Source organism: Lampetra fluviatilis, chromosome 2, assembly GCF_964198595.1.
Source record: "Lampetra fluviatilis chromosome 2, kcLamFluv1.1, whole genome shotgun sequence".
Taxonomy (NCBI): Eukaryota; Metazoa; Chordata; class Hyperoartia; order Petromyzontiformes; family Petromyzontidae; genus Lampetra; species Lampetra fluviatilis.
The window spans coordinates 28,723,899-28,750,057 of record NC_136276.1 but is presented as its reverse complement, the minus strand read 5'-3'; the positions used below and the strand labels follow the sequence as shown (position 1 = coordinate 28,750,057).

General features: G+C 41.5%; 1 protein-coding gene across 1 annotated transcript in view; it reads left to right on the top strand.

The window, feature by feature from the left end:
• LOC144937460 (protein eyes shut homolog) overlaps positions 1-26,159 on the top strand; it is a 62,498-nt gene that overhangs the window by 11,266 nt on the left and 25,073 nt on the right. Inside the window, exons 2-7 of the mRNA XM_078864709.1 lie at positions 4,096-4,217; positions 9,260-9,381; positions 9,891-10,150; positions 18,553-18,649; positions 19,984-20,091; positions 20,436-20,581. Of these exons, the coding sequence (XP_078720835.1) occupies positions 4,096-4,217; positions 9,260-9,381; positions 9,891-10,150; positions 18,553-18,649; positions 19,984-20,091; positions 20,436-20,581 (855 nt within the window). The remainder of the gene's footprint in view (positions 1-4,095; positions 4,218-9,259; positions 9,382-9,890; positions 10,151-18,552; positions 18,650-19,983; positions 20,092-20,435; positions 20,582-26,159) is intronic.

The window sequence follows — 26,159 nt, the reverse complement described above, 5'->3', positions numbered from 1 at the left end:
TACTTTTTTTTTAAATATATATGGAAGGATGGATATATAAACGAGGCATATGGACTTGCTTAATGTTGTTATTTGCTTATTTATTATGTTTATTATATACTCCACAATGACGCTCATGATTATTTTGTGAGTTATTCTGTGATGTTGGTACTCCTTCCTCAGCCGATGCCGGCTCTACAGCTCAAGGAAGTTCACAGTATTTGTTTTATTTAATGTTGTTCCCAAGTTGACATCTTGGGAGCACAGTATTTAGATTTGAAGCTTTCGTGACTGCAAGGATTCATATTCTTAGGTTTTTTTCGGTAAAGTCACGTAGGTAAAACATCAAAATTAATAAAAAAATAAAATAAAAATCACGACGTTTCGGAGGCAACACAAGTCTCCGTCATCAGGTGGGACCGTCACAGCCAGATTAGCTGCATCAAGTGAGGCAATGATTCAAGATGTAATCCCCTAAATGCAAGTTGAGGGGGGAGGAGAGGGGGGGGAGCTCATCAGAATGTGGTAGCCAATGAATGGAACGTATCGGGAGGGAGGGGGCGGGGCTCAAAGACGGCACGGAGTGCTACATGCGTTGTACGTGGCACATGCGTTGTACGTGGCACATGCGTTGTACGTGGCACTCCGTGCCGTCTTTGAGCCCCGCCCCCCTCCCTCCCGATACGTTCCATTCATTGGCTACCACATTCTGATGAGCTCCCCCCCCTCTCCTCCCCCCTCAACTTGCTTTTAAGGGATTACATCTTGAATCATTGCCTCACTTGATGCAGCTAATCTGGCTGTGACGGTCCCACCTGATGACGGAGACTTGTGTTGCCTCCGAAACGTCGTGATTTTTATTTTATTTTTTATTAATTTTGATGTTTTACCTACGTGACTTTACCGAAAAAACCTAAGAATAGCACAGTATTTTTTCCCTTTTTGAGGCAATTTGTAAATCAGCTGGTGTTATTCTTTTGAGTCACTTTCCTTTAGGCACTTTGTAAATCGGCTAGTGTTCTTTCTTTGAGTCACTTTCATAGTCCGACTGACATTGTGACTTTGTATTCTTTTACTCTTTGTTGATTACTTGGACTCGTCGTCGATTTCTTCCGCGGTAGATTTCTTCCTCCGCCATTGTCCGAATTCACCTCAGACTGGATTGTCTTCACTTTTCCTTCCCATTACTTTATGGACGTTGTCTTCCAAGCGAGAACAAACCTTATCCATTCTAGATTTGTTATTAAGGAACATCTAGCCGTCCACCATTAAATATACGGAGTGGTAGCTCTTGCAATCTCTCATTTACTTGATACAGCTGTCGTGGCTGTGACGGTTCCACCTGAAGACGGAAGCTTGTGTTGCCTCCGAAACGTCGTGATTTTTATTTTATTTTACTTTTATTCATTTTAATGTTTTACCTACGTGACTTTACCGAAAAAACCTAAGAATATGAAACCTTATCCAGTCTTCCCCCTCCCAGTTAAGATTGTGAATTAAGACTATGCCACCTGGCTACAAGTCATTTCCATGGATTACCTTGTCATAATAAGCTGCTTTCCCAGATTAAACAATATGCTTCAATTATACTCTTTTTGCCAGTTTGGGACACAGTTTTTTTTACATTGCCTGCCTTCTGCATGCTGTTAGATTAAACAGGAGGTGGATGGGGAGACTTGGGAATTGCTCAAACAGCAGATAGTAAGGCAAGCATCCTGTCGCTTCAATGTGTGTACGATTATATGCATCAACAACCTTTGCCAGAGAACCTTTCAAGCTGGCTGTCTGTCTTTCGGCCAAAGCACTCTGCACGGCCACTGTTGAATTTTTCAAACTGGCCTTTACTCTGCAGATAAGGTGTTGTGTGGTAACCGAGGACCCCCCAGAGTTATTTTAACATCGCATATGGTTGTTTGTTTAACACGTAGGCTTTTGTGACCAATATCATCCATAATACAGGTGTTTTGGGTTAGATCGCGTAAAGTATATAAATGTGTCATTGAACCCGCCACCACCCGACACACCCAAGTCACGTAAACAGAACATGTCAATTCGTTACTAGTACAGCACATCAGTGTGTTGGACAGCAAAACCACAACATTTACAATCTGAGTATGACGTTTTGCCAGTAATTACAGGTGGCAGCCAGATTTGTGGAGAAATCCTGTTTTTTCCTTAAATAGAGGGGTAGATGTGATGATATCACTTGTGAGCCCTTCTTGAGTGAAGTGGGGGGCATTAGTTAATGCATATAAATGTTAATGAGTATCCATTGCCGGTCGGGTTATTCATATGGTAATCAACGTATATTATGCATGTACATTATGCAAGCCCATTGCACTAACGTATCAGTCACCTGTTATTGTCTGTTCACAGGTAACCCCATTGAAGTATGGTGACCTGTATAGACATGCATTTAAACAATTCATTATTTGATTATTCGCTTCCAAGCAGCACTAAGTCTGTAGATATCTGAACGTTGAAAATTATATTTTTTTCTCTCAATTTCGAGATTCTCTAATTAGTCTTGGCTAGTAGTAACTAGCTTCGCACAGAACTTCAGTATGAAATTTCGATTTAAAGCTTTCGTGACTGCAGGGATTCATCTTCTTGGTTCTTTCGGTAAAGTCACGTAGGAGGGAAGTAATAAAATAATAAAAATAAAACATAATAAAATAATTCTCACGACGTTTCGGCGACAGCCTCGACAGACCTGGTTTCACCTGAGGACGGCTGCTTGCGTTGTGGCCGAAACGTCGTGAGAATTATTTTATTATGTTTTATTTTTATTATTTTATAACTTCAGTATGATCAAAATCGATTGAGTGTCCTTGTTGACACGTGTGTTCTGCCACTGCCGACAGTTGTATTTGGGACTATTTAATGTTCCTTTGGTGTTCTTTTAGTCTCGTGCTGATCATTCGTCCTGTCTGCCCAACATAGCATTTGCCTCAAGAGCAATTAATCCAGTACACAGCCTCTGTTGATAGCTCCGGTAATACATCTTTCGTACCAGATTTTAATTTCTGTATTTTATGTACCATGCCAAATCTGGCTCGGATGTTTTGTTTTTCCGAAAATCTGGCTAGTGTATCAGTTACTCCTGCATTGGATGGTATTTTAATAGTTTTAATTACTTGGTCAGTTTCAATGCTCTTGTTATTTGATTTGGTTTTGGCAATCAGTGCCCTGTTGATTTGTGCATCATGCACACGTTACTAATTGGCTGTGTCGGGTGGTGGCGGGTTTAATGACACATTCATATATTTACGCGATCTAACCCCAAAAAAAAAACCTGTATGATAGATATGAACCTTATGGCGGTACTCCGGGGTACCATAGTACCCCGGCTCTCACATAATGTCCGTGATGCAGCCATTTTTAGTCTGTTTAATGGTCCGCGATGCGGCAATCGACTCATCTCGACGAGCTGTGCACGATGCACTCTTCAAAGTTGAATTTTTCGATAACGGATTTGTTATGCTAATCTTTGGCGTTTCGACATCGCGGAGTAGCACTGATTTCAAATTGATTGGAACCCCAGTCGCGGAGTTAAGTACACCCCTGGAAAAAAGAATGTCCCAGAAATAAAATATTTAATTGCCTCGGCCATTTTGTATTATTTGGTACCCCGGGGTACCGCCATAAGGGACATTTGGCTGTTTCTTTTTTTTTTCAAGTTACTTCCCAAAGTCTTGGCGGATTTTACAGGTCATTAAAGTTTGTTCTTGGCTAAAGTCTTGGCAGAATTTGTTTGCTGTGGCATACGCTTGTACAAAGTGTTGCATAATTGTCCATTACCACCAGAATGTACTCATACTCTTGAAGGAAGTCAATAGTAAACGTTTTAAACAGATAGGTCATGGCAATGGTGGACAAGTCGGTTTCATGGGGAGGTGTGGGGGGGTTTCCACGCACAGACTCTGGTCAAAGAGCATTCGGCATCGTGATACGTTGGTGGCCAACATTGGTTTCCTGCCTGTAACAGAGGTTGTGCTAAGTATACAAAGGGATCAGTTGAGCACCACTCAAAGCTCATTTATGTGTGGACTCTGCAATTAATTATTGTCTCGTGTGTGTGTGTCTTTGTACATTGTTGTCTGTTCGTCTCTGCAGCGTTGGACAGCTATTATTGCCTATGCAGTCCTGGATATGCCGGAGAGCTTTGCGAGTTGAACATCGATGACTGTGAAGGCCACTGGTGCCAGAACAATGCCACCTGCGAAGATCGACACCTGGTTAGTCTGCAGCTCATTAGGAGAACACCGGGTGCAGAGTTTGTTTTTGGCAGTATCAAGCTGACACAGACCATCGCTTCTCATTCTGTGAACACCTTATGTGAATGGTGGAGGCATCAGCGGAAACTCGGTTGAGGTATTTCATTTCTGTGTAAACGTTTGGTAAACCTGGTTTGCTAATTTTGTATCAATCAGCTGGTCGCATCTCTTTCATAATGACCACAATTATTAAATTCCTGAGGTAGAGCTGCAGTGTTGATATTGTTTGGTTTATTGCAGAATAGAAAATAGAAAAATGACTGGGTTGATATATTTTTCATATTGTAAATAAAGTGTTATTTAATACGTAGGTTGTTTAATTATTATTTTTCTCCATTGGCCCCAGCTTATTGGGGTTATTTATAGATACACTTCACCATGTCATTATAATTTTTTTGTGTTGTGTTTGCAATGAACAATTTTCGTTGTTTCGCAATGTATTTTTTTTCAAAGTTCTTTGTATTGTATTTTGTCCATATTTACACCACTCCTATTCTTCAACATGTTTTGTTGTGCTTTCAGATAACTTGTTATCTTTTCACATTTACACTTTGCCCACTTTCAGTGCACTGCTCATTGCAGTGTTGCTTATTTCATTACATAAACTGATACCAGCCATTCCATCATTTTTTCCAGGAGGGATTTGTAAATCTGCGGCTTAAATTTTCCTACCTCCTGAACGAAATGTTTGATGTTCACAGTCGAATATATTTACGTAATTACCTTTGTCCTCTCTGTCAGTGTTGAAGTGTAGCTTGTATTACACCAGCACATGATCCAACCTCCTCTGTTGAGCTTGTTGAGGCCCGAGGCATCTCTGTCAATATCCATGAAAATCAAGACGACATCAATTCTATTGTTTACATTTGGTTTGCTCCATGTCCATTTTATATTTGTATGTATGTTGAACTTCTGTACATAGCCAACCGTGCTAATCGGAGGTGTGGGGGAAGGACAACAAACTAAAGACAAAAAGCACTTCTAAAGAAAACTAATTAAAAATACATATTCATTATCTCCATGCCAGCTCTAATATGAGTTTCCCTTTCTCATTCCTCAATACATTGGAAAACTTGCAAATCATCCTTAGGCATCTTCTCCTTTTACCTACAATCTATTACCTGCCCTGATTTAGAATCTGGTTAATTACTTCATACATTTGGTCGAAGTCTGCATCTCCCTGGCTCAATGTTGGAGTAGATATTAATTTTTTTTTTTATTATCTTCAACTTGTACTTGTGAACTACTCTTGAATTATAGTCATCGAGTAAAGACAGTCACTGCATCACACGCGTTCAGATATGCTCCTACGGCTGTCTGGAATGCTCTTTGTTCCAATATTAGGAAGCCACTGGAGATTTTCAACTTTTAAATCATCTCGAGTTACAAACTCGTTTCTTTAAAACTGCTTTTTTTAGTTTGTTGTCCTTCCCCCACACCTCCGATTAGCATGGTTGGCTGTGTACGGTGAGAAAGAAATGAGAAAGACGTTAACATGTGATAAATGACAAGATGATGGGTGGTCATCTGACATGGGTTGATTGAAAATACCCAAAACCCGTAATAAAACAGCCTAATTCCACCAACACTTTTAAAAGAAGAACATTAGGGCACTGTAGTAACATACTACACATATTATGCTTTCCCCTTGGAAGCAATTATCACAAAATAGCCATGTAATTGCATACCATTAAACTGTGCATGGCCACTCTAACCATCAGTAACTTACTTTTAAAGAGTTTTGGTTTTGTAAGTACACAATTATAGCTTGATGAACTACAGATAATCATATAATAATTATGCAACAGTGAATGTTAAACAAAGTAGGTTGTTGTATGATAATTAATTCTCAAGCAAATAACTGCATAACATAGTTTACAACATCAAGGTTCACATTAAAAAGGCAATTGCCATGCAAAAGGAATTCAATTATACGTGATCTCTCTTAAAAAATAAACTTTTGTCACATTAAGTTGCAAAGTATATTCACCAAAATTCCACAACCTTTTGTTTGTATAACGTGTTCGCTTTTATGGATTAAATGCTTTGTGCAACAATAGCCCATCGTGGCATATAGCATGGCGTGTGAGACCACCTGATGTGATTGTGTCTGATTGCTACAATTCAAACATTTTATGGGCAGGTTTTGTGTATCACCAAAACAATTGTCCCAACCTTCACGACTTTTGAGACAAGTACATAACGTAGGTTGCTGACCTATCTGTATGGATTTTTTGTTGTCAGTCATTGTAATTTTATTAGCTGAAAACTGCCGCAGTCATCAATACCTTCATGAAAGAAACATAGAATGTACTCAAACATTTATAGAGATGGATCAGCTACATAGACATTTTGATGAAGAAAATGACAGTACCTTCCCGATAAATTTTGAGACTTGGTGCCGCATTTCCTGGATAAAGGATACAATATTAATGTTACCTTCTGATTTATCATTACACGGTGAATGTGTATTGTTAACTAATGTATGAAACGACAATTAAAACACCTATTTATTTTAACAGTAACACGCTTTTAACATTGTTATGGCAAATATGCGTGAGTTGAATCGTAATCACGTTAAGTGGCCAGGTAAATGTAGAGGCTGTTGAAAAACACCAGGATTCCCCTTTGAAATTTTGTGCAAAAAAAATTTGAAGTAATTGACAATCATTTTTTTCTCACATCTTGGCAACAGGAATTAAAAAAAGAACCCATTAAGCTACAATTTACGAACTTGTGATGTTTAACATACTTCCGATCGCTCTATCCCAGGAGAGTTTGTGAGTCGCACAACTGATATGCATATCTAAGACGGAGTTCTTTGCACGTGTAACACGTGAGTACAGCTAAGTTCCAATTAACGAGTAAGATTTAACACGCAGTCTTGGACCCCCCTCTGGAGAATTAGCTGTGCGGCACTGCCTGTGAAGCTTGATTTGTAATGACATAGAAGCCCAAGGCAAGTTGCTCTCTGAGCCGTTCAAAACCTCGTGAGGTTTGTTGCAGAGTTTGTTAAAAGACTCTAAAATGCCCTGTAGGAAGGGGAAAAAAACGCATTGACAGCCCGTGTTGATAAAATTGATCGGGTGTTATTTTTTTCTCAGCTAGAGGTAGGATCAAGGCCGCTTCACTCTGTGGCTAAATATTGACGGTCGGCCATGTCTGGCGTGGACCTAATGCATTTCTTCTAACTGATGCCTTGTTTATAAACCGAAGAATCAATAGTAATTTGTGTTAAGTGTGGATTCCGATGCTATTATCCTATAATTGGAATAGAGATGTAGAAGCGGGTTAGAGAATTGTAGATTGGAGGTTTAATTGAGGGGGGTTTGGGGAAGATGATGGTTGTTCTAAAAGCAGAAGGTTATGCGTTATTGTTCGAACTTTGATTCTCTTTACTCCAAAAGCACCCGGAGTTTGTTGTTCATTAAAGGGTTGTTTTTCTTCCATACGTGAACTTTCCCCTTGCTTGTGTGGTCAAAATTATGTAATGAAACAAAAATTCTAAATGAAAGTCAGTAAACATATAGGCAATTTAATTAACATAACATGTCAGAAACAAGTTGTAGGACCTTTTAGTGGCAAACAATCATACGAAGTAAACTATTTTTCACGTAATAATATAAACAAGGACCGCTGTGACCTGACTTTGATTTCGGGCCATGGCTAACATGAGTGGGGACTGAGTAACTGAACAAGTTCTGGTCACCGACTTCACCAACCCACACTCACAAGCATGGTCAAATATGGTGAAACAACGCCCCATGGCATGGGGGAGGCCACCAAATAGCAGGGGATTGAAAAGGGGCATACAGTAATCCCTCGCCACTTCGCGGTTCAAGTTTCGCGGCATCAGTGCATCGCGGATTTTTCGAACTGATTTAAAGGCCTCATTATACCTGTGCAGTAACACCATCATCATCATCATTCATCATCACATTCATCGAACTGCACAGGTCTGTCATCGTCGTCATTGTCATCGTCATTGTCATCGTCGTCGTCGTCATTACTGGAGTCAAGTCTCAAGATACTACTGTCATTGGTGAGTGTAGAACACCATAATACGTATCGTATGAGAGAGAGAGAGTGAATGTATAATATTAAGGTTTTATAATTAAATAGATTTAAGTAAAATATATATATATAAAGTATAAATATACATATTTTAAACATTCTGGTACCCACACACACATATACGGAAATTCCTAGGGGGCCAATCCTACTTCGCGGATTTTCACCTATCGCGACGGGGTTCCGGTCCCCATTAACCGCGATAAACGAGGGATCACTGTACTTGATTGTTTTTAATTGTTAAATATTAGAGGTATTTATTCTTGTATATTATTTATTTTATCATGTAAACAAGGCTGGAAATAATTGCACACCTTGATTGTTTATCCCATTGCTCGTAAAAATGTTGTATTCCTAAGAGGTCACTTTTAACTTCTTATAATGTTGGGTATTTCTAATGACACTTTCACACGCAATGATGCTAAATTTTGGGATAGTTTAGCTCAGGTGGCGTGGGGAACCCGCCTCTGATTACATAGACCAGCCTTGCAGCTATTGCTAACATCACATATTTTTTGCATAGCAATTGTAACTTTCATGCTCTCGAAGTAAGCCCACATCAAGTCGTACCCCTCCCTTTTTTTGGAATAGTAAATCACTTTCTTGATAGGCAATTTTCTTAACAATACTGTATATTTATCATTTCAAAGGCGGTTGCACAGACAGATATTGCTATCTACAGTTTAATTCCGAATCTTTTGGACTAGGCCTTAATGTGTATTTAGGGCCTAGTTATATACAGATAATCATGATGTTTATTGTATGTGTAATTACAAGTCAAGCAACTCTCTCTCTCTCTGGGTTTCCCTTATTTAAATGTATTTAATCATAAATCCTCAGGCATGTGTAAAAGCACATTGCAAAAGTTTGATGGTGGCGAGTGCTCACCAATGTCTATGTGTCCAACGCCGTCCTGCTGCTGTTGGTTACAGAGTTACGTTTGTTTGTGCGAGCCTGGCTGGACTGGAGAGTTTTGCGAACGAGACGCAGATGATTGCGAAAATAATCCCTGCCACAATAACGGTGTTTGCCTTGACCTCTTCAATGACTACCGGTAAGAGACATTATCTTCATGTGCAGTCCTAACTTAACTCTTAGAAAAAAACATTGTTTGTTTGCATTATTCATGCGTTACATGTGTAGTAGTTGTATGCACAGCCCAAAATGATAAACGCACATTCTTTGAATTTATTATATTTATCTATCCAGGAAAGCCCCACTGAGTCCAACGACTCTTTTTTTAGGAAGTCCTGCATGATGTATATATTTAAATTAAAAATAAACTGGATGAAAATTATTCCAGCTGTTTCTTGATGATGCACGAATGTTTGCATCATCTATCATCCTTCAGCCACCATAAGGTGGTCTTCATTTAGAAATCTTAAATAATCCAATTATTATTTCCACTCGAAAGACAACTGATTATCACCATAAATCAAAATAGAGCAGTAATATTACGGGATTCGTGGTCGCTGCTTTTTAAGTCATCTGATCACAGAAATGTGCAAACCTGTATTGTGTTACCACCCAACACAACCTTTGCATTCGCCTGCTGTGCTCAAGATGCGAGTGCGCAGATGGCTGGGCAGGCCAAGATTGCGCAGAAGACATCGATGAATGCGCGTCACGTCCATGCTTGAACGGCGGCACGTGCTTCGACTCTGGGGCACCAGGACAGTTCTCATGCCGGTGTCGCCCCTTCTACACTGGCTCGCATTGCCAGGATCCACGCGATCCCTGTGGCTCCGATCACAACCCCTGCCACAAGAACGCACGCTGTCTTACCCTCTCCGATGGCACGGTGCACTGCGAGTGTCCTCCCGGTAACGCACGAGCACCCAGCTCGTCATTACACCAAAGCCTTGCCCATCGCGGGCATTACGTTCTTGAAAATAACTGCGATTGGCAAATCCGCAATCCGCAAATTCAAAGGCAAATGGGAAAAACATGGATTTTGGCTCACGCTTCGGACGACACCCCCTTCTTTCATTTAAGTACAAATTTAGTATTTTTTTACGGAAATTACGATTTACAATTTTCTATAGTGTTAAATATAACTTGTACAGCAATGTATAGAATGGGGAGGGGGGGGAGTAACGGTAAGAAAAATCTGAACCTCACTGCCTCCTCACTGGATGATGGGTTCACGTGACCTGGGACTGACGCTGGGCTGCATATGGGAGACTTGATGTGTGTGTGATCTGCCATAATACCCAAAAAACCCTGTATTATCGATGATATTGGTACTGAAAGCCTACGTGTTAAACTGTGTGTGTTCTGGTCGAGCCACACGGGCGCGATCAGCAAACTATATACCCCAGTCGAATGGTAAAATCCACAATGGGTAAAGTTTTTGGTATACTTAAATAAGCGGGTTTCATGGTCAAAGGTCAGAGCTCATCACAATTCATGTTGTCATTTGATGTTTGGTACATTGTCGGATATTTAATGGTGGCTAATGGTCTCCTAGTGTTTGCCGTGGCGCCGGATATTGCAAGCTCATTTGCAATGATTACCCAGGGTTACACTGCCCAGTGGATGTATTTGTCACTACTCGAGACTCGATATCATTTTGATAATGGTATGATTACCCAATTCCCACTACCCTGTTTGTGGATGCCATTGTCACTACCCTATTCTGAGTCGTCAATGGCACTCCTGGAGGCAAATTCTGCCATTTGTAATACCTAAGATTACCCAGGTCATTACCCACTTGTAGGTTTGCATTGACCTACTGTAGGCTGTGTAATGATGTTGCAGTGGGCTCACACACTGCACTATGAACCCGGTGGCATAAGCTCGATTCCCGACCTAACATCACTGGCAAGTGATGTATTGCACCCGTCCTGAGCTCCCCTTCACAAACCTCCACCGACTGGGATGGTCAAACATTGTCCATGACCGATATGGCATGGGGTGGACCTTCATGCAAGCTGTGTATTGACAAAGGGCTGTAAACAAATGCTGTGATTGTCGAGGATCCCACGACTCGGGAGGGAGTAACCATCATCACGACTGGAGGAGGCCCATCTGTATAACGTTTTGTCTTCATATTTTCAACAACAAACGCAGAAAAGCACAGAACCAGGATACACTGCATTCAGACGATCGGTATAAACATGAAACAATAGGGGGACCCTTAGTTATGGATCTAGGATGCAATACGGTGGTAAGATGTTAAAAACCTCGCCTGGTATGGAGGAGGATGTGGGTTCGACCCCGACCCTGACGCCTGTATATTTGTAGTTCGCGTGTTCTCGCCGTGGTTGTGTGGCTTCTTTTTCTCCGGGTGCTCCGGTTTTTCCCTCCACATTTCAATTAACATGCATTTCGTGTATTTGGCTGCTCTACATTTCCACGTAATAAGACACTTCAGAGAGGTATCGTTTGTGGCCATGTCTCTTAAAAAAAGAGCTATACAGCTCAGTGGGCCTCACCTGGTAAAACAAAAAAGAAACATTTAACGGAAGAGTATGCAAAGGGAAGAGTAGGAGATATAAAAGTGAAAGGAAAAGGAAACACGAAGAGTGATGGGTAGCAGTAAATACATGGTAGGAGTAAGAGGGTCACGTCATAAATTGGTCCATTCGAGAAGACCAGATCTTCTATGGACCTTTAGTGATCTTGCAACAGAGCTCCATGGTGTTCAAGAGAAGATCACATTCAGTCAGTGCTCAACATTGGATAGTTTATGATCCTTTTGAGACTCATCTGTAATGAGAGAGTTTTTTTTGGTTACATTTTGTAAATATAAAATATAAAAGTTCAGCATCAACTGGTGTGTAGGAGAGTAAACCCACAACATTTATAATTCGAGTATGACATTTATGGATAATATTTGTCGCGAAAGCCTACGTGTTAAACAGACTCATCTGTATCATGGGATCTTTTTAGCAGTATCAAAGGTATATATTTGGTGTTTGAACGTCTTAACACTTGTTTTAGTGCCAGAAAGGGTAAAACCTTTTTTTTTTCAAACTCATTTCTATTTGCTCGTCCAGGACAAAATGTCGCCATCAAACTTTCAAACGACTCCCTGCTCATGATGTCGCCCATCCCACATTGCAAGCACCAGGGGGGGGGAGGGTTTTGGATTTAGTGCGGCAATGTGTTCTATACTAAGTTAATGAAACACAGCTGCAGATGCTTTATTCGTGGTGGACGTTAAAATGGTAAACTTCTGGGTGGCACAAGGGGTCGACTCCACGTTTGTGTGGCAACCTCCCAGGGACGGCTGCATGGCATGGGGCAATGTGGCAGCAATGGATGCAGTGGCCCAGCCGGTGAAAGGCAGCCATGCCTGCCTGCCTGCACCTCTTGGGGTCTCTTAGTTGTGGGGGGTTAGGGGTGGCATGCAGGCACAGCCTTCATATGAGAGTGGTACAACACATTCCCAGACTGATATAAAAGGACGTGAACATTGATCAGCTACTTGAAGTGTGCCTACTTTTTATCCGTATTGAGCATACTCAAACAGTCAGGGCACAGTATTCTGGATAGTTTGTTCTTTCGTTATTTATACATTGTCTAGTAAAGATAGAACACGGTGAGTGCTGAAATAAAAATCAAGCATCGAGCTGTCGTTGTCACACTAGAGTACACTGTGCCAGAAAATAAAGTTACAAAACTGTGTTGAAAGTGTATGGTGACAAAACACCATCACATGTGCAACACTTGAAAGGTTGGCTGCAGATTTTATTTTTCCCCAGAGCAAAAAGACTCCCCACGGTAACCCCTAGGATAGGGTGGCTGCCGATTGTGGTGAGTGAGGAGCACATTGAGGCAGTGCATGATGGGTTTTTGGAAGACCACCGTGTTACTGTTGCACTGAAACCTTGGGTAAGCTGTGTTCGGATCAGTGGGGGAAAACAATATTGCACAACCATTTGGGAATTCGTCTTCCAGCACATGACAAGTTTATGTAAATTAGACATACTGGTTTAAGTTTGTGAGCCACGTGACAGCTTCGGGAGTCGCGCAACTAACACCATTCAGTCCTCTGGAGAGCGGGCATAATATGCAAGTTCTTCGGGATGTGATCCATTGTCTAGTTTGGATGGGAGTAGTTGCATTGTGGGTCATCTTTGTGGGACAGAGTTGTGCAGCGACCAGTTGTTGTCCTAGAGAGGTTGAAGGACCCACCAAAGCTTTCTTGGCAGATCAAAGCCATGCAGGAGCAGCAGTGAGGCTCTTAATTTGGGAATTAACATGTGATAACAAGACATGTGAGAACAAGAGGAAGTGTCTGAGAATGTCATATAAGAGTCTTGAGCTGATGAGGGCAGTCTGGGGCAGGTTTAAGAGATAATTCATTACCGGTGATGAGACAGAGATTCACCATGAACAGGACCCTGCGGGGTGGGCTGGTAGGAATAATACTTAGTACCAGTACAGGGATATCGACTGGGTATAGAGGAGTTAAAGAAAAAATTACTGTATTCTAGTGTAACGTTAATTAAAAGTGTTTGTTTTGACAAGAAACGCTGTGAGATTTAAAGACCCCCCAACACCACCCTCAACACCACCCCTCCCACCAGCCCTCACCACCCCTCCCACCACCACCCCCCACCACCACCCTCCACCACCACCACCCCCCACCACCACCTTCTGCACTAGGCCTCGCGAAGCCTGCCGCACTAGGCCTCGCGCCGTGCTTTTCGTGCACAAATAAGGCGATTAAATATATATCGTCTCTGTGTTAATAAATGTTTCTTGTCTCTGTGTTAAAAAAACGTGCTGCGTTTCAGTAAAGTATTTTTTTTAAAAAACGTGCTGCGTTTCAGTAAAGTAATTTTGAAGCGAAGTTTAAAGATTTGCCGTGATGCGCCGGAAGCGACGGCCATCTTGTTTAATTCACAGATCGCAGGGGGAGCGGGCGGCCATCTTGTCGGACAGGGTCATGCCAAGTGTTTGCAGTAGGGGGCGATGTTGATACACGGACGGACGGACGGACACATTAATCTATTGGTGGTCTGGTCCACTTCGTTCCTACCAGTATGACCCCTTAGTCCAAACGGCAAGCCTATGAAGTGGAAACTTCCGATTTCTCCAACACACTTCCATTTCCTGCAATCTTCGTGAACGATAGATGCACGTGTGACAAGCGGCTGCTTGGTCTGTAGTTCAAGTCGATTATTAGAGTGCTTAACTAGAAGAATGATCGAGGCATCGTATCAGGTTTGAGGTACTTGTATATCATATTTGTGTAAACATTTGAGTGCCAAGAAAAAATATATGCCAATGAGATGAGGTCCCAAGTATTAAATTACTAACTTATGCATTTTATCACGTGGAAAAAACACATTGAAGTAAATAATGTGAAAATTATGATTCAATGCTATTGCCATATTTCAGTGAATGTACATATTTAGTTCTTTATTTTGTGTTTAAGAAGCAGTGTGAGAATTTGTCGGTGCTTTTCCGCGTCAACATTGCACATGTACAGATGTCATTTGTGTTGAAGAACCTGTCCGAAAATGATCGCGTGTAATGTGTTTATTTTTTATACTAACTGGTTAAATTCCATTCAAGCTGTGTGATCATCAGATAAGCCTCACATAGCGTTTAGGCATAAATACAAATACGCTTCATATGTTCACAAAAATAACCACACAATTGCAGAAAAGAACATTACATATTTTTTCAGAATTTCATTGTAATCCTACATTTTTTTGTTGTTGTTCGTGATATCACGAATGTCATGCAATGGAAATAAACCAATAATTGGGTTCAGGGTGCAGTGTAGAAACTACTGCGCCAACGTTAAGTTGTTGTTTTTGATGAAGAGTGTTTTTATTAATGAAATCTGTGAAAAGGATATAATTGTAGTACTGGCTGATTGGAGGTCCTAAGCGCAAATTACCCCCTCCTCCTTCAGTTTATAAAATCCCAGTGGGAAGAAATTAAAAATGCGTCGTGAGATCATAAAACTGTAGGAAAAAATATGGATGTAGTGAGAGGAGATGCAGAGATGCAGACACCAGACCCCACATTTAATAGGACAAACACGTGGAAGAAAAAGAAGCTTAATGCCACAATTGTTTTGATTAACTCTCCACCACCGTATCAAGAGTGCTATGTTTACAAAGATATGATTTACTCCGTGCCAATGTGTCGATCAAGTTCTCACCAACAGAGCTCTTCACCGGTTGCTTTAAGATCATTGTGACTGAATTCAACATATTCTTAGGTTTTCTCGGTAAAGTCACGTAGGTAAAAAATTAAAATTAATAAAAGTAAAATAAAATAAAAATCACGAAGTTTCGGAGGCAACACAAGCTTCCGTCTTCAGGTGGAACCGTCACAGCCACGACAGCTGTATCAAGTAAATGAGAGATTACAAGAGCTACCACTCCGTATATATAATGGTTGAAGAGGGGAAGGGCCAAGTACGGCACACTTTTTATTAATATGGTAAGGTGAGGCTTAAGACTAAGAATAGACTGCATAACAAAAGGCTGAGCCTTTGTTATGGAGAAGTACGGTTTGTGACTACGCCTAGCCTACATAACAAAAGTGTGAAAAAAGAAAAAACTAAACCTGGTAAAACAAGACTGGCTGTCTATCAATAACCTGTAATAGTTGTCTGTCAAATAAGATGGTCCAAATAAGTGTAGTTAAATTTTTTTTGCATGGTTAATCACATCTTTCCAATGATTACTCAGTTTGTAACCATCATCACAGTTGAAATTATGCCTGTGTTTGTATATTTGTATGGCTTCGTGTACAAACCTTTGATGGTAGCCAGGAGGTTTGCAGAGCACCTTGGTCTCGGAAAAGACAATTTCATGAGAGCCCACAGAGTTGTAGCAATGATCGGCAACGGCCGAAGAATCAGTTCTGCCGTGTTTCAGATCTGACTTGTGCTCGCGGACACGATCAGAAACATGACGTTTCGTTTCTCCAATGTAGCAATCACCACAACTGCAACTCAATTTGTAGACTCCAGGATACTGTAAGTCAGGAACGACATCCTTCACAGATGGAATCAGATCACGGATTTTATGCACTGTACTGAATCGGACTTGGATCTTATGTTTGTTTAGAATTTTGGAGATCTTTTTGGTCACGCCTGCTATGTATGGTAACGTGATAGTTTTGGTCGGAGTTTCATGTGGCTGTTTCTGTATGGTGGGAGAAACAGCTTGGCGGATAGTGCGGTCAGAGTATCCGTTCATCCTGAGGGCCCGATATACATGTCTTAATTCACCGGCCAGGTGGTGTTGGTCAGAAATTCCATGGGCTCTGTGATATAGCGTTTTGATGAGAGAATTCTTTTGAGATGGGTGGTGGTTGGAATCCGGTTTCAAGTAGGAATCTGTGTGGGTGGCTTTCCTGTAGACAGAATGTCCCAAGGATCCGTCAGGTCTCCTCTCAAACAGAATATCCAAGAATGGTAGTTTACCATCTTTCTCCACTTCCATGGTGAATCTGATGGATGGGTGTCTAGAATTGATGTGGTCCAAGAAGTGGTTCAATGTTGGGAGGCCATGTGGCCAGATGACGAAAGTGTCATCCACATACCTCTTCCACAGGGAAGGACGCAGGGTGGATGTCTGGATGGCGTCTGATTCAAACTTTTCCATGAACATGTTGGCTATAACTGGTGACAAGGGGGAGTCCATAGGGGTACCCTCATTCTGTTTGTAGAAGGTGCCATTCCAGGTAAAATAGGTGTTGGTGAGGCAATGCCTAACCAGCGCAGGTACATCAGAATTCAATCCATGTTGGACTAAGTCCTCAATTATTGTTAGGGTGTCCGGTACTGGGACTTTGGTAAACAAAGATACTACATCAAAACTGACGAGGATGTCATCAGGAGATAGTACCATGTCCTTAACCATAGAGACTAATTGGGTTGAGTTGAGTACTGCCGAAGAGGTCTTGCCTGTGAAGGGAAGCAGAGTATCTGATAGAAAACGGGCTAGTTTGTAGGTAGGAGAGTTAATCCTTGCAGTCACGAAAGCTTCAAATCTAGAATGAATTCAACATCTCAACATAATGACGCTTGCGCTCAAAACCGCTTTGAACTTCATCCTCGGGTTCGCGAGCTCGACTGGCAAGCTCATCACCTGAAAGTTAGTTTCAACTAAAAAACAATCAGCTGGCGACCAACTGCATTTATTACATTAAATCCATGTGCGTGACCGTCACGGCATGTTCTTAAGGAATCCGGATCAGGAAGGGTTTTCATTAGAGATCTGAGCTCCTGTAAACAACAGTACACCGTAAAAAAGTGTCATACTATTAGTGTCATACTATTAGCAGTTATGACAATTGTGTTACGCTTTAGTCTGTTTAATGTTGTGATAACACTAGAGAATACAATTCCCAGTTTGAATTTATAATTAATAGAGCAGGTTCTCCTTAAAAGATAATTATTTAATCTCTTGTGTCTTCATATGCTTGAAAAACACATTCCCCGTCTAATTATTTAACAAGCTGCCTTCTGATTTAAAGCTTCCGTGACTGCAGGGATTCATATTCTTGATTCTTTCAGTAAAGCCACGTAGAAGGGAAATAATAAAATAATAAAAATATAAAACAATGAAATTCGTTACGAAAAAAACGCCACTTTTTCAAATTTTCTTGCTGTAGATTTCACACCTGATGATGATTGCTTGTGTTGCAGTCGAAACGTCGTGAGAAATGTATTGTTTTATATTTTATTATTTTATTATTTCCCTTCTACGTGACTTTACCGAAAGAACCAAGAATAAGTTGCCTTCTCTTTGTTACAATTTAGGGTGCATTGCATTTGGACAATTTAAGAAGAATACTGGTTTGTGTTTATTAACCACATTCCCTTTAAAGTTGCTTGCCCAAGGCACGCCTAATCCTCATGAGCAATTTCAGGATATCGCAATCTGCTTTTTGCATTTGTGTGATCAGTGTCTATTTAACACTGTAGGCTTTCGCGACCAATATCCACAATTTTTTTTTGTGTTAGATCGCGTAAATATAAATGTGTAATTAACCCACCACCACCCGACACAGCCAATTAGTAATGTTTGACACGTAAAACGTGCCAATTAGTTACCACCTGAGCATCAGTGTCGTGAGCATCAGTGTCGTGAGTTAAGTGCTGCTGGAAACTGATGGAGGATGATAATATTATGCCCTGATCAATTGCACCAAGCCAGAGATGCAAGAAATCTGCATGCAACCACCTTGTTGCCATCCTCAACTCTCACGCCGTGGTTGGTCGTGGTTTTTCATCGGGCAGGATTTGATGGCGACCTCTGCGAGTCGGACAAAAACGAGTGCTTATCGGAACCGTGCAAGAACAACGGAGTCTGCAAAGACAGAACCAACGGCTTTGAGTAAGTGTGGACCACCTGGCGCCCGGGCTCTGCATGTCATGGCGATTATATTCAAAACAACTTTCCTCACTTCGTTCTGAACTGGGCAGGCATTTAACATTGCCCGTGGTTTGGCATGAGTTGCAACAGCATTGGAATCGCATGGCAGCATTTGGATTGGCGCCGTGACTCCGGGCATTTGGGTCGTGTGATGACGTCATGATCCATCGTACAGCCAAGCAACGGTCAGGGACAGCCTTTGATTGGTAGGACTTTATATCAAAATTCTGCCAAGTTAAGCTGAGCCACATTACCACCTAAGCAGTTGCTTGGTGTTATGGTGAGATCGAACACCTCGCATTTACGGGCTCAAATCCCATTCCGGGTGGTTATTACCTCTAGTGTTGATAAAACCAGTACCATTTTCTAGGAAGTCATTAGTGGTTTCCATGGAGGGTCCATTGGGATGTGGAATTGCCACTTTTTATACATGCAGTAATGAATAGGCAAAATTAACTTATTCATCATTGTTTTTAGTTTATGTTTCAGATATGTAGTGAATTGGGAGAATATAAAGACTGATGAATATTCCTACTGTATGTGCTTAAGACAGTCATGAAGCCATTAATTATAGAAAAAGGAATGCCAATCATACTGCGTGATTGGTGCTGTTGTAATGGGAACACAATGTGGCGTATTAAAGATAATTGCTTGAGAAATACATTTCCTTATTGCAGTTTAAAACTTTCCAATGATGTATTCACATACTTATGAATTCTATGCAATTTTTTTCAACGTTCCATTAACACACAGAAGCAAACAGCAAATATTTTAATAGCTTTGCCAATTTATACTGATAGTATAACCTGCTTTGTCACGCCAGGCTTATTTTTTTACAAGAACAACCCAACACATTTGTCAATATTTAGTTTAATAATGCTGTGGCATTCAAAATAAATATTTTGTGGACGCAGTAAAAAGAACCATCTGCATCCAACAAAAAAACCCCACAGAAAATAAAAACATCGTAATTCTATTCCATAATTTTATTGTTCTATTTAATGTGCTTCCTTTGCATCTGTGTATTAATTAACTTATTGTACAACAGTAGTCGCGTACAAGCAACTATTGTGTTCTAAAGGACAATTGTACAGAGTGTTCTCATTGTGAAATGGTATAGAGTAAACTCACACAATAGCACGTAGAATAATGCTAATTCAGGGAGCTATTAATTTATTATGTTGCAAGAGCATGGAGCGACTCACCTATTCTCTGAGATAACACAGCTCGTTGTACACTGTACATCCTATTACAACGCCTGCGCTCACACTAACTTTGTGAAATATTTTTTCTAGGTGTTTATGTTTTGATGGGTTTCTTGGGACCTATTGTGAAGTTAACATCAATGAATGTGAGTCATTGCCTTGTCAAAACAACGCAACCTGCATTGATCTTGACAACAGGTATGTGGCCTGGGTAAAGTTCAAACGTGCTGGGTGTGAGTGGCTGCTTGGTTTTAGTAATTGTATGGACACATTTGTCACTATGTGTGTATGTATCTGGGCCTAGTTTGTAAAATAATACATTTCATGTTTCATCAGTCGTAATAATTGTTAGACTATACTCTGCAAAACTGGTCACGTTTGGTGAAGGAGGGACAGGGGAGCCCAGGGCTGCTGCTGGTATCTGTGGCTGGGAATCTTACTTAGGTAACCCAAAGCAACCATCATTTGCCTGCTTCTCTACAATCACGGTAATTTGGCTTTGCAAAAAAGGCTGTGTGGTGCTTTGTCTTTATTTTTTACAGATTTCGTTGCCACTGCCCTACCGGCTATTATGGGCCACTATGTGAATTGGATATTAATGAATGTGAGTTGAGGCCTTGTGAAAACGGTGGGGCCTGCATCAATCTTGAAGGAAGCTACCGCTGCCTCTGCGTACCTGGGTTCACAGGTGAGTGCTCATCCCAGTCATAATTAAACATCTGAATTCTTCTTTCATATGGCAGTGGGAAATTTGACATTAATAAGCTATTTCATAGCATCTTTGGAGGCTTGGTGGATTGCAACATTGTATGTACAGCTGAGTGTTCATAAAACGTGGGCCAGCGTGCCACCAGTTGCACTATAAGGAAAGAATAGCACCAAACCAGTGGCTGTACCATTCAACTGCACTTTAACCATTTTAAGTGTTTAAAGTGTGCCTTCATTAGAGGAGGACAAAGAACAAGATTGTTGCTGCATTTCAAGTGCTTTAGTTCGAGTAACCCTTGTAGAACTCTGTGCCTTTCGTTGTACTCTCATTTGTCGATCTGAAAAGTAATTCTGTCAACGACAGCATTTAATGTTATTGGCAATGCTGGAACGTTACCAATTGTAAGTATTTTTGTAGTATGTGTTAGAGTCAATGTTGGCATCTATACGTTCACAACTGTGGTGAGATGTTATCTTCCACACCTGGTATGCAGAAGGTGGGCGTTCGATCCCGACACTGACGCCTGTATATTTAGAGTGTGCATGTTCTCCCTGTGGTCGCTGGGATTTTTTCTCCGGTTCCTCTGGTTTTTCTCTCCACAGTTTGAAACATGCGTTTAGGCTATTTCGATTATTTTGCTGCTATAAATGTCCAAATGGCGAGGTCATTTTTGAACAATACGTTGATACCCCAGTGGGCTTTGTCTGGTAGGATGGGGATGGCTTAGTTTCATTTTTATGTGTTTGGGTGATGTGATTATAACCTTTCTTGTACCTTGCACGCCGATCACGTTTTTGTATTGTTTGTTGTTTTAACGTTCTTAACTGCCCCGCCTGGACATGCGTGAAAAGAGCTTTATAGCTTATCAGATTCCTCCAGTATAAATATATATTTTGATTCTGTATAAACTACGTGAGCTATACTATGATATTAAATTGGTTTTCTCTATCAGCGTCATTATTCGCGAATTGTCAACGCGTGTTTCCGTTCTTATTGCATTGACACTTTTTGAGAAAATATCGTTCTGATCACTTGCACCGTTTACAGCTTTTGTTCCGTCTTCTCCACTAATAGAACACCTCCCTGTGCTACATGTGAATTCTCTGTTACCCTAACATTGCTTATTGTAGAATTGTTTTTCTTTTTGCATTTCATTCAGATGACATTCTTAATTTTAAGCCCTGCTGAATGAAAATATGTGACATTTAGACGAGTTATTAAAGTAATTGTACCGTTGTAGATTTACAGTTATATGTTTCCCCCATTTGCAATGTTGGGTCTAATGGTAAAAGTTGAGGTAGGTTTTTTTGTTGTTGTTAAAATCTCAGTGACCTTATGAAAATACCAATAATAAGCAGCGCGCACCTAGTTTATGAATTGTGTCAGAGAGGGCCCACTGCGTTGGAATACATTGTGAAATGTATTCCAATGAAACATGCATTTACAATATTTTTGGCTGCTATACATTTCCACATAATAAGCTATTTCATTGAGCTAGCATATGTGGGCCTTACCCAGTAAAATAAAAGTAGCATAGTTTAGTCTTAGATATGATTGGGGACATTTAAATATGCAGCCTGCAGCTTAAAATGTCTGGGAGTGATAGCAAAATAAATTAAATCTACCAGCTTCAATGTAAACAAACAGATGTTCTTTCTTATAAGTTTAATTAATGCAACTGTTAAGATAAAAAATAAACCTGTTCATGGTCTTAAATGGCAAATGCATTATTCATGTTCTCAAAGGTGCATTGACATTAATGCCATGTGCCTTATATTAATGATAGCGCAATGTTAATATTCACCGAGCTGACACGTTTTGTTTGTTTACTTACAATAGATCGTAAGACATGTTCGGGTGTGCTTGTGATTTTTTTTTATACTCAGTGTCTCGGCCTCGCTGTGCGCTGCGTTGCACCGCTATCCGAGTAGTTAACCTCGCATCCAATAAACCTTCAGAGCCAGGGTGAACATCCAACTCCAAACGTAATTTATTGAATTGAACGAGGTAAAACTGATGGAAAAACACAGCACAAATACAGAATATGTTAATACTTGGTAATATCAATACAATGAATGAACACCACAGCATCATAACATTGTCTTAGATAACATGAAACCCAACAATAGATCCTGGATGGACCAGGCACCTGCATTAGTACTGAATAGCTATACAATAGAACAAGCTATAGTGTTAAATAAAGGCACATGGTGTAATCATCACACTGCACCCCAAATGCACAGCACTACATATAACACTGAACTGTGGATGAGACATTTCGTCATCCTTGCTCTCAAGATCGCAATAAGGTTACTTGGGTACAAGTTTGACTCGACTTATTCGATAACAAGTAACATTCAAAATAAGGCAAGTTGCAGGCTTCGTTGTTAACTAGGCCTCGTATTTATCATAACAATTTAACGGCATTATAAAGGCATTTACATCATTATAACGGTAATTCTAGCATTATAACAGCATTCCCAGTATTATAAGAACATAAACGAAATTACAGACAATGCTGGCTTCACAGGGACGCGATGTGTACCTCCATTTTGAACTCTGCATAATGGTGGACGCCAGCCTCGTGGCTCAAAGACTGCCAAATCGTAACTTCCTGGTCACGTGACCAAACTCAACCTCAAAACAGGAAATTCCTGTATACACACACCCCCACTCCTGCTGTGGAGCAAAACACCTGCCGTGAGGCTGAAAACACATAGCAATTGTTATAATCTATAATTTTAATGAACCAAAGTTGCCGAGGCTCGTGTTAATCATGTCCCATTATAATGACCAAATCGTTATCTTGCAATACATGAAAAATAGAGACTGTGACATGATTCTGTGATGCAGTTTTATTTCAAAACTTAACAAAATCGCTTTGATTTTTGACCAAGACATATATACGAGCATTTCAGTGACTTATACTACATTCCAAGAAACATCGTTTGCCAGGTTGTTTTGCTCTCCTGCATTATCACTTTTGTCTCGGCCTCGCCGTGCGCTGCGTTGCACCGCTAGTCGAGTAGATAACCATGTGTTCAATAAACCCTCGGAGCCAGGATGACCGTCCAACTCCGATCGTCATTTATTTATTGTAACAGGTAAAACTGGTGAGAAAACACAGATACAGCATCTGTTATAATCCGGAAACACCCACACAATGAACACCACAGCATCAGAACATTGTCTTAGATAACAATAGATCCTGGAAGGACCAGGCCCCCACATTACCCCTGAACAACTAGACAAAGGCACAAGCTGGTGCGTTGCATACAGGCACATAGTGTATTCATCCCACTGCACCCCAAATGTACAGCATTACACTTAACACTAAACTGTGGATGAGATACTTCGTCATCACTCTCAGGATCGCAACATAGGCACAAGTCTGACTCGACCTACTAAATCACAAGTAACATCCACAATAAGGAAAGTCACAGGCTTCGTTACTAACTAGGCCTCGTATTTACTATAACAACTTAACGGCACCATAAAGCCATTTACATTGCTATAACGGTCATTCCAACATTACAACAGCATTTCCAATATTATAGGAATATAAACAACTTACAGATAATGCTTCTTAAGCTCCCACAATGGACAAGTGCGGCTGTGGTCTCACTGAGATGCGATGCATGCCGCCATCTTGACTTATCTGTGTAATGGCCGACGCCCGCGTGGTACAGTGGAAATCTAACATCGTCACTTCCTGGTCACGTGACCAACATTAGCATAAAAAAACAGGAACTTCCTGTGAACGCACGCTCCACATCTGCCGTGAGGCAAGACACTCCCCGTCTGGTATCTAGGAGATACCACCATTTATTTCCTATCTCATAAACAAGTGTATAACAACTTCAACGGGTCGACTTATTTGTCCATATCTTTGCGAGAGAGAAGTAGTACTATCTCGACTATGGGCCTGATGAAAGTTCTTGCGACACCTTGCTTCGCAATCATAACCTCGACCTTTCAAACTTTTCCATCGGCACTTGGAATCGACTTGAGAATGCGGCCCATTGGCCACTCATTCCGTTTGGCTTGGTTGCCCTTCAGTAGGACGAGGTTGCCTTCTTGGATGTCTGGTCTATTAGACTGCCACTTGTTGCGCACTTGGAGTGTCGTAAGGTACTCGTTTTTCCAGCGACGCCAGAACGTGTTCGCGAAGCTCTGCACTTGTCTCCATTGACGTCTGTAGAGGTCTGCAGTGCTGGCCTCCTCGGTAGGTGCTGTGAGCACATCTGTCTTCTGGGTAAGAAGTGTAGCAGGAGTCAAGATGAATGGTGACTCCGGGTCAGTTGAGACGGGGATCAGGGGTCTTGAGTTAATTATGACTGAGACCTCGGCCATGAGAGTGGTCAAGACCTCGTGAGAGAGCCGTGTGGACCCGACATCACATAGCATGGAGTCGAGAATGCGTCGAGCAATCCCGATCATGCGTTCCCAGGCTCCACCCATGTGCGAAGAGTGGGGAGGATTGAAGATCCATGTGCAGCCTTGGTCACTAAGGTATTTCCTGACAGAATAATCTTCGACATTCTCCGCATTGATCTTAAGCTCTTTACATGCTCCTATGAAATTGGTTCCACAATCAAAACGGAGTTGCTTGGCTGGCCCTCTGATGGCGAAGAACCTCCGAAGTGCATTTATAAAGCTCGAAGAGTCCATGGACTCGATGACTTCGATGTGCACTGCTCGTGTACTCATACAGGTGAACAGCACTGCCCAACGTTTGCTGTTCGCGAGCCCTCCTCTGGTGCGGCGGGAGATGACTGTCCACGGTCCGAACACGTCAATCCCTACAGAGGTGAAGGGAGGTTCCACACTGAGTCGATCGGCTGGGAGGTCTGCCATTTTCTGTTCTTCCTGTTTTCCACGTAGCTTGCGACACCGGATACACTTGTGGATTGTGCTGGGGATGCACCTCTTTGCTCCAACGATCCACAGCCCTGCAGATCGGATTGCTCCTTCTGTGAAGTGCCGACCTTGGTGCTTGACCTTCTCGTGGTAGTGGCGCACGAGTAAGATTGCGATGTGGCTCTGGCTTGGGATTATGAGGGGGTTTCGTTCATTCTCATCTAATTTTGCATTCCCTAGCCGACCACCGATCCTGAGCAAGTCGTCTTTGTCCATCCCGGGGTTTAGCTTCCTGAGGGTGCTGACCCTAGGAAGGTCTTCTCCCTTTTGATGGCCTTGATCTCACTTGCATAAGCTGCCTGTTGCACACAGCGGAAGATTGATTTCCTTGCTCTGGAAAGCTCGTCTTCAGTGCGTGGCACTGTGCAGTGATGCCATCCATTGCAGCTACCAGTGGTGCCTCTCATTGGGCGATGGAAGCAGTCTGCAATATGCGTTAAATGTGCTATCGCTCGCACGAGCGTCGTCCATTTCGAGAAATGTTCAAAATGGTGTGGACTCAGTGGACTTCTTAGTCGCACATTTGTTACGAAAGTTGTCACTAGAGGACGAATCTCCTTGTCGGACTCGGGCTCTAAGAGTCCAAAGGTCTCCTTGGTAGTACATGGGCCAACGTCACGTCGTAACAGGAACACTG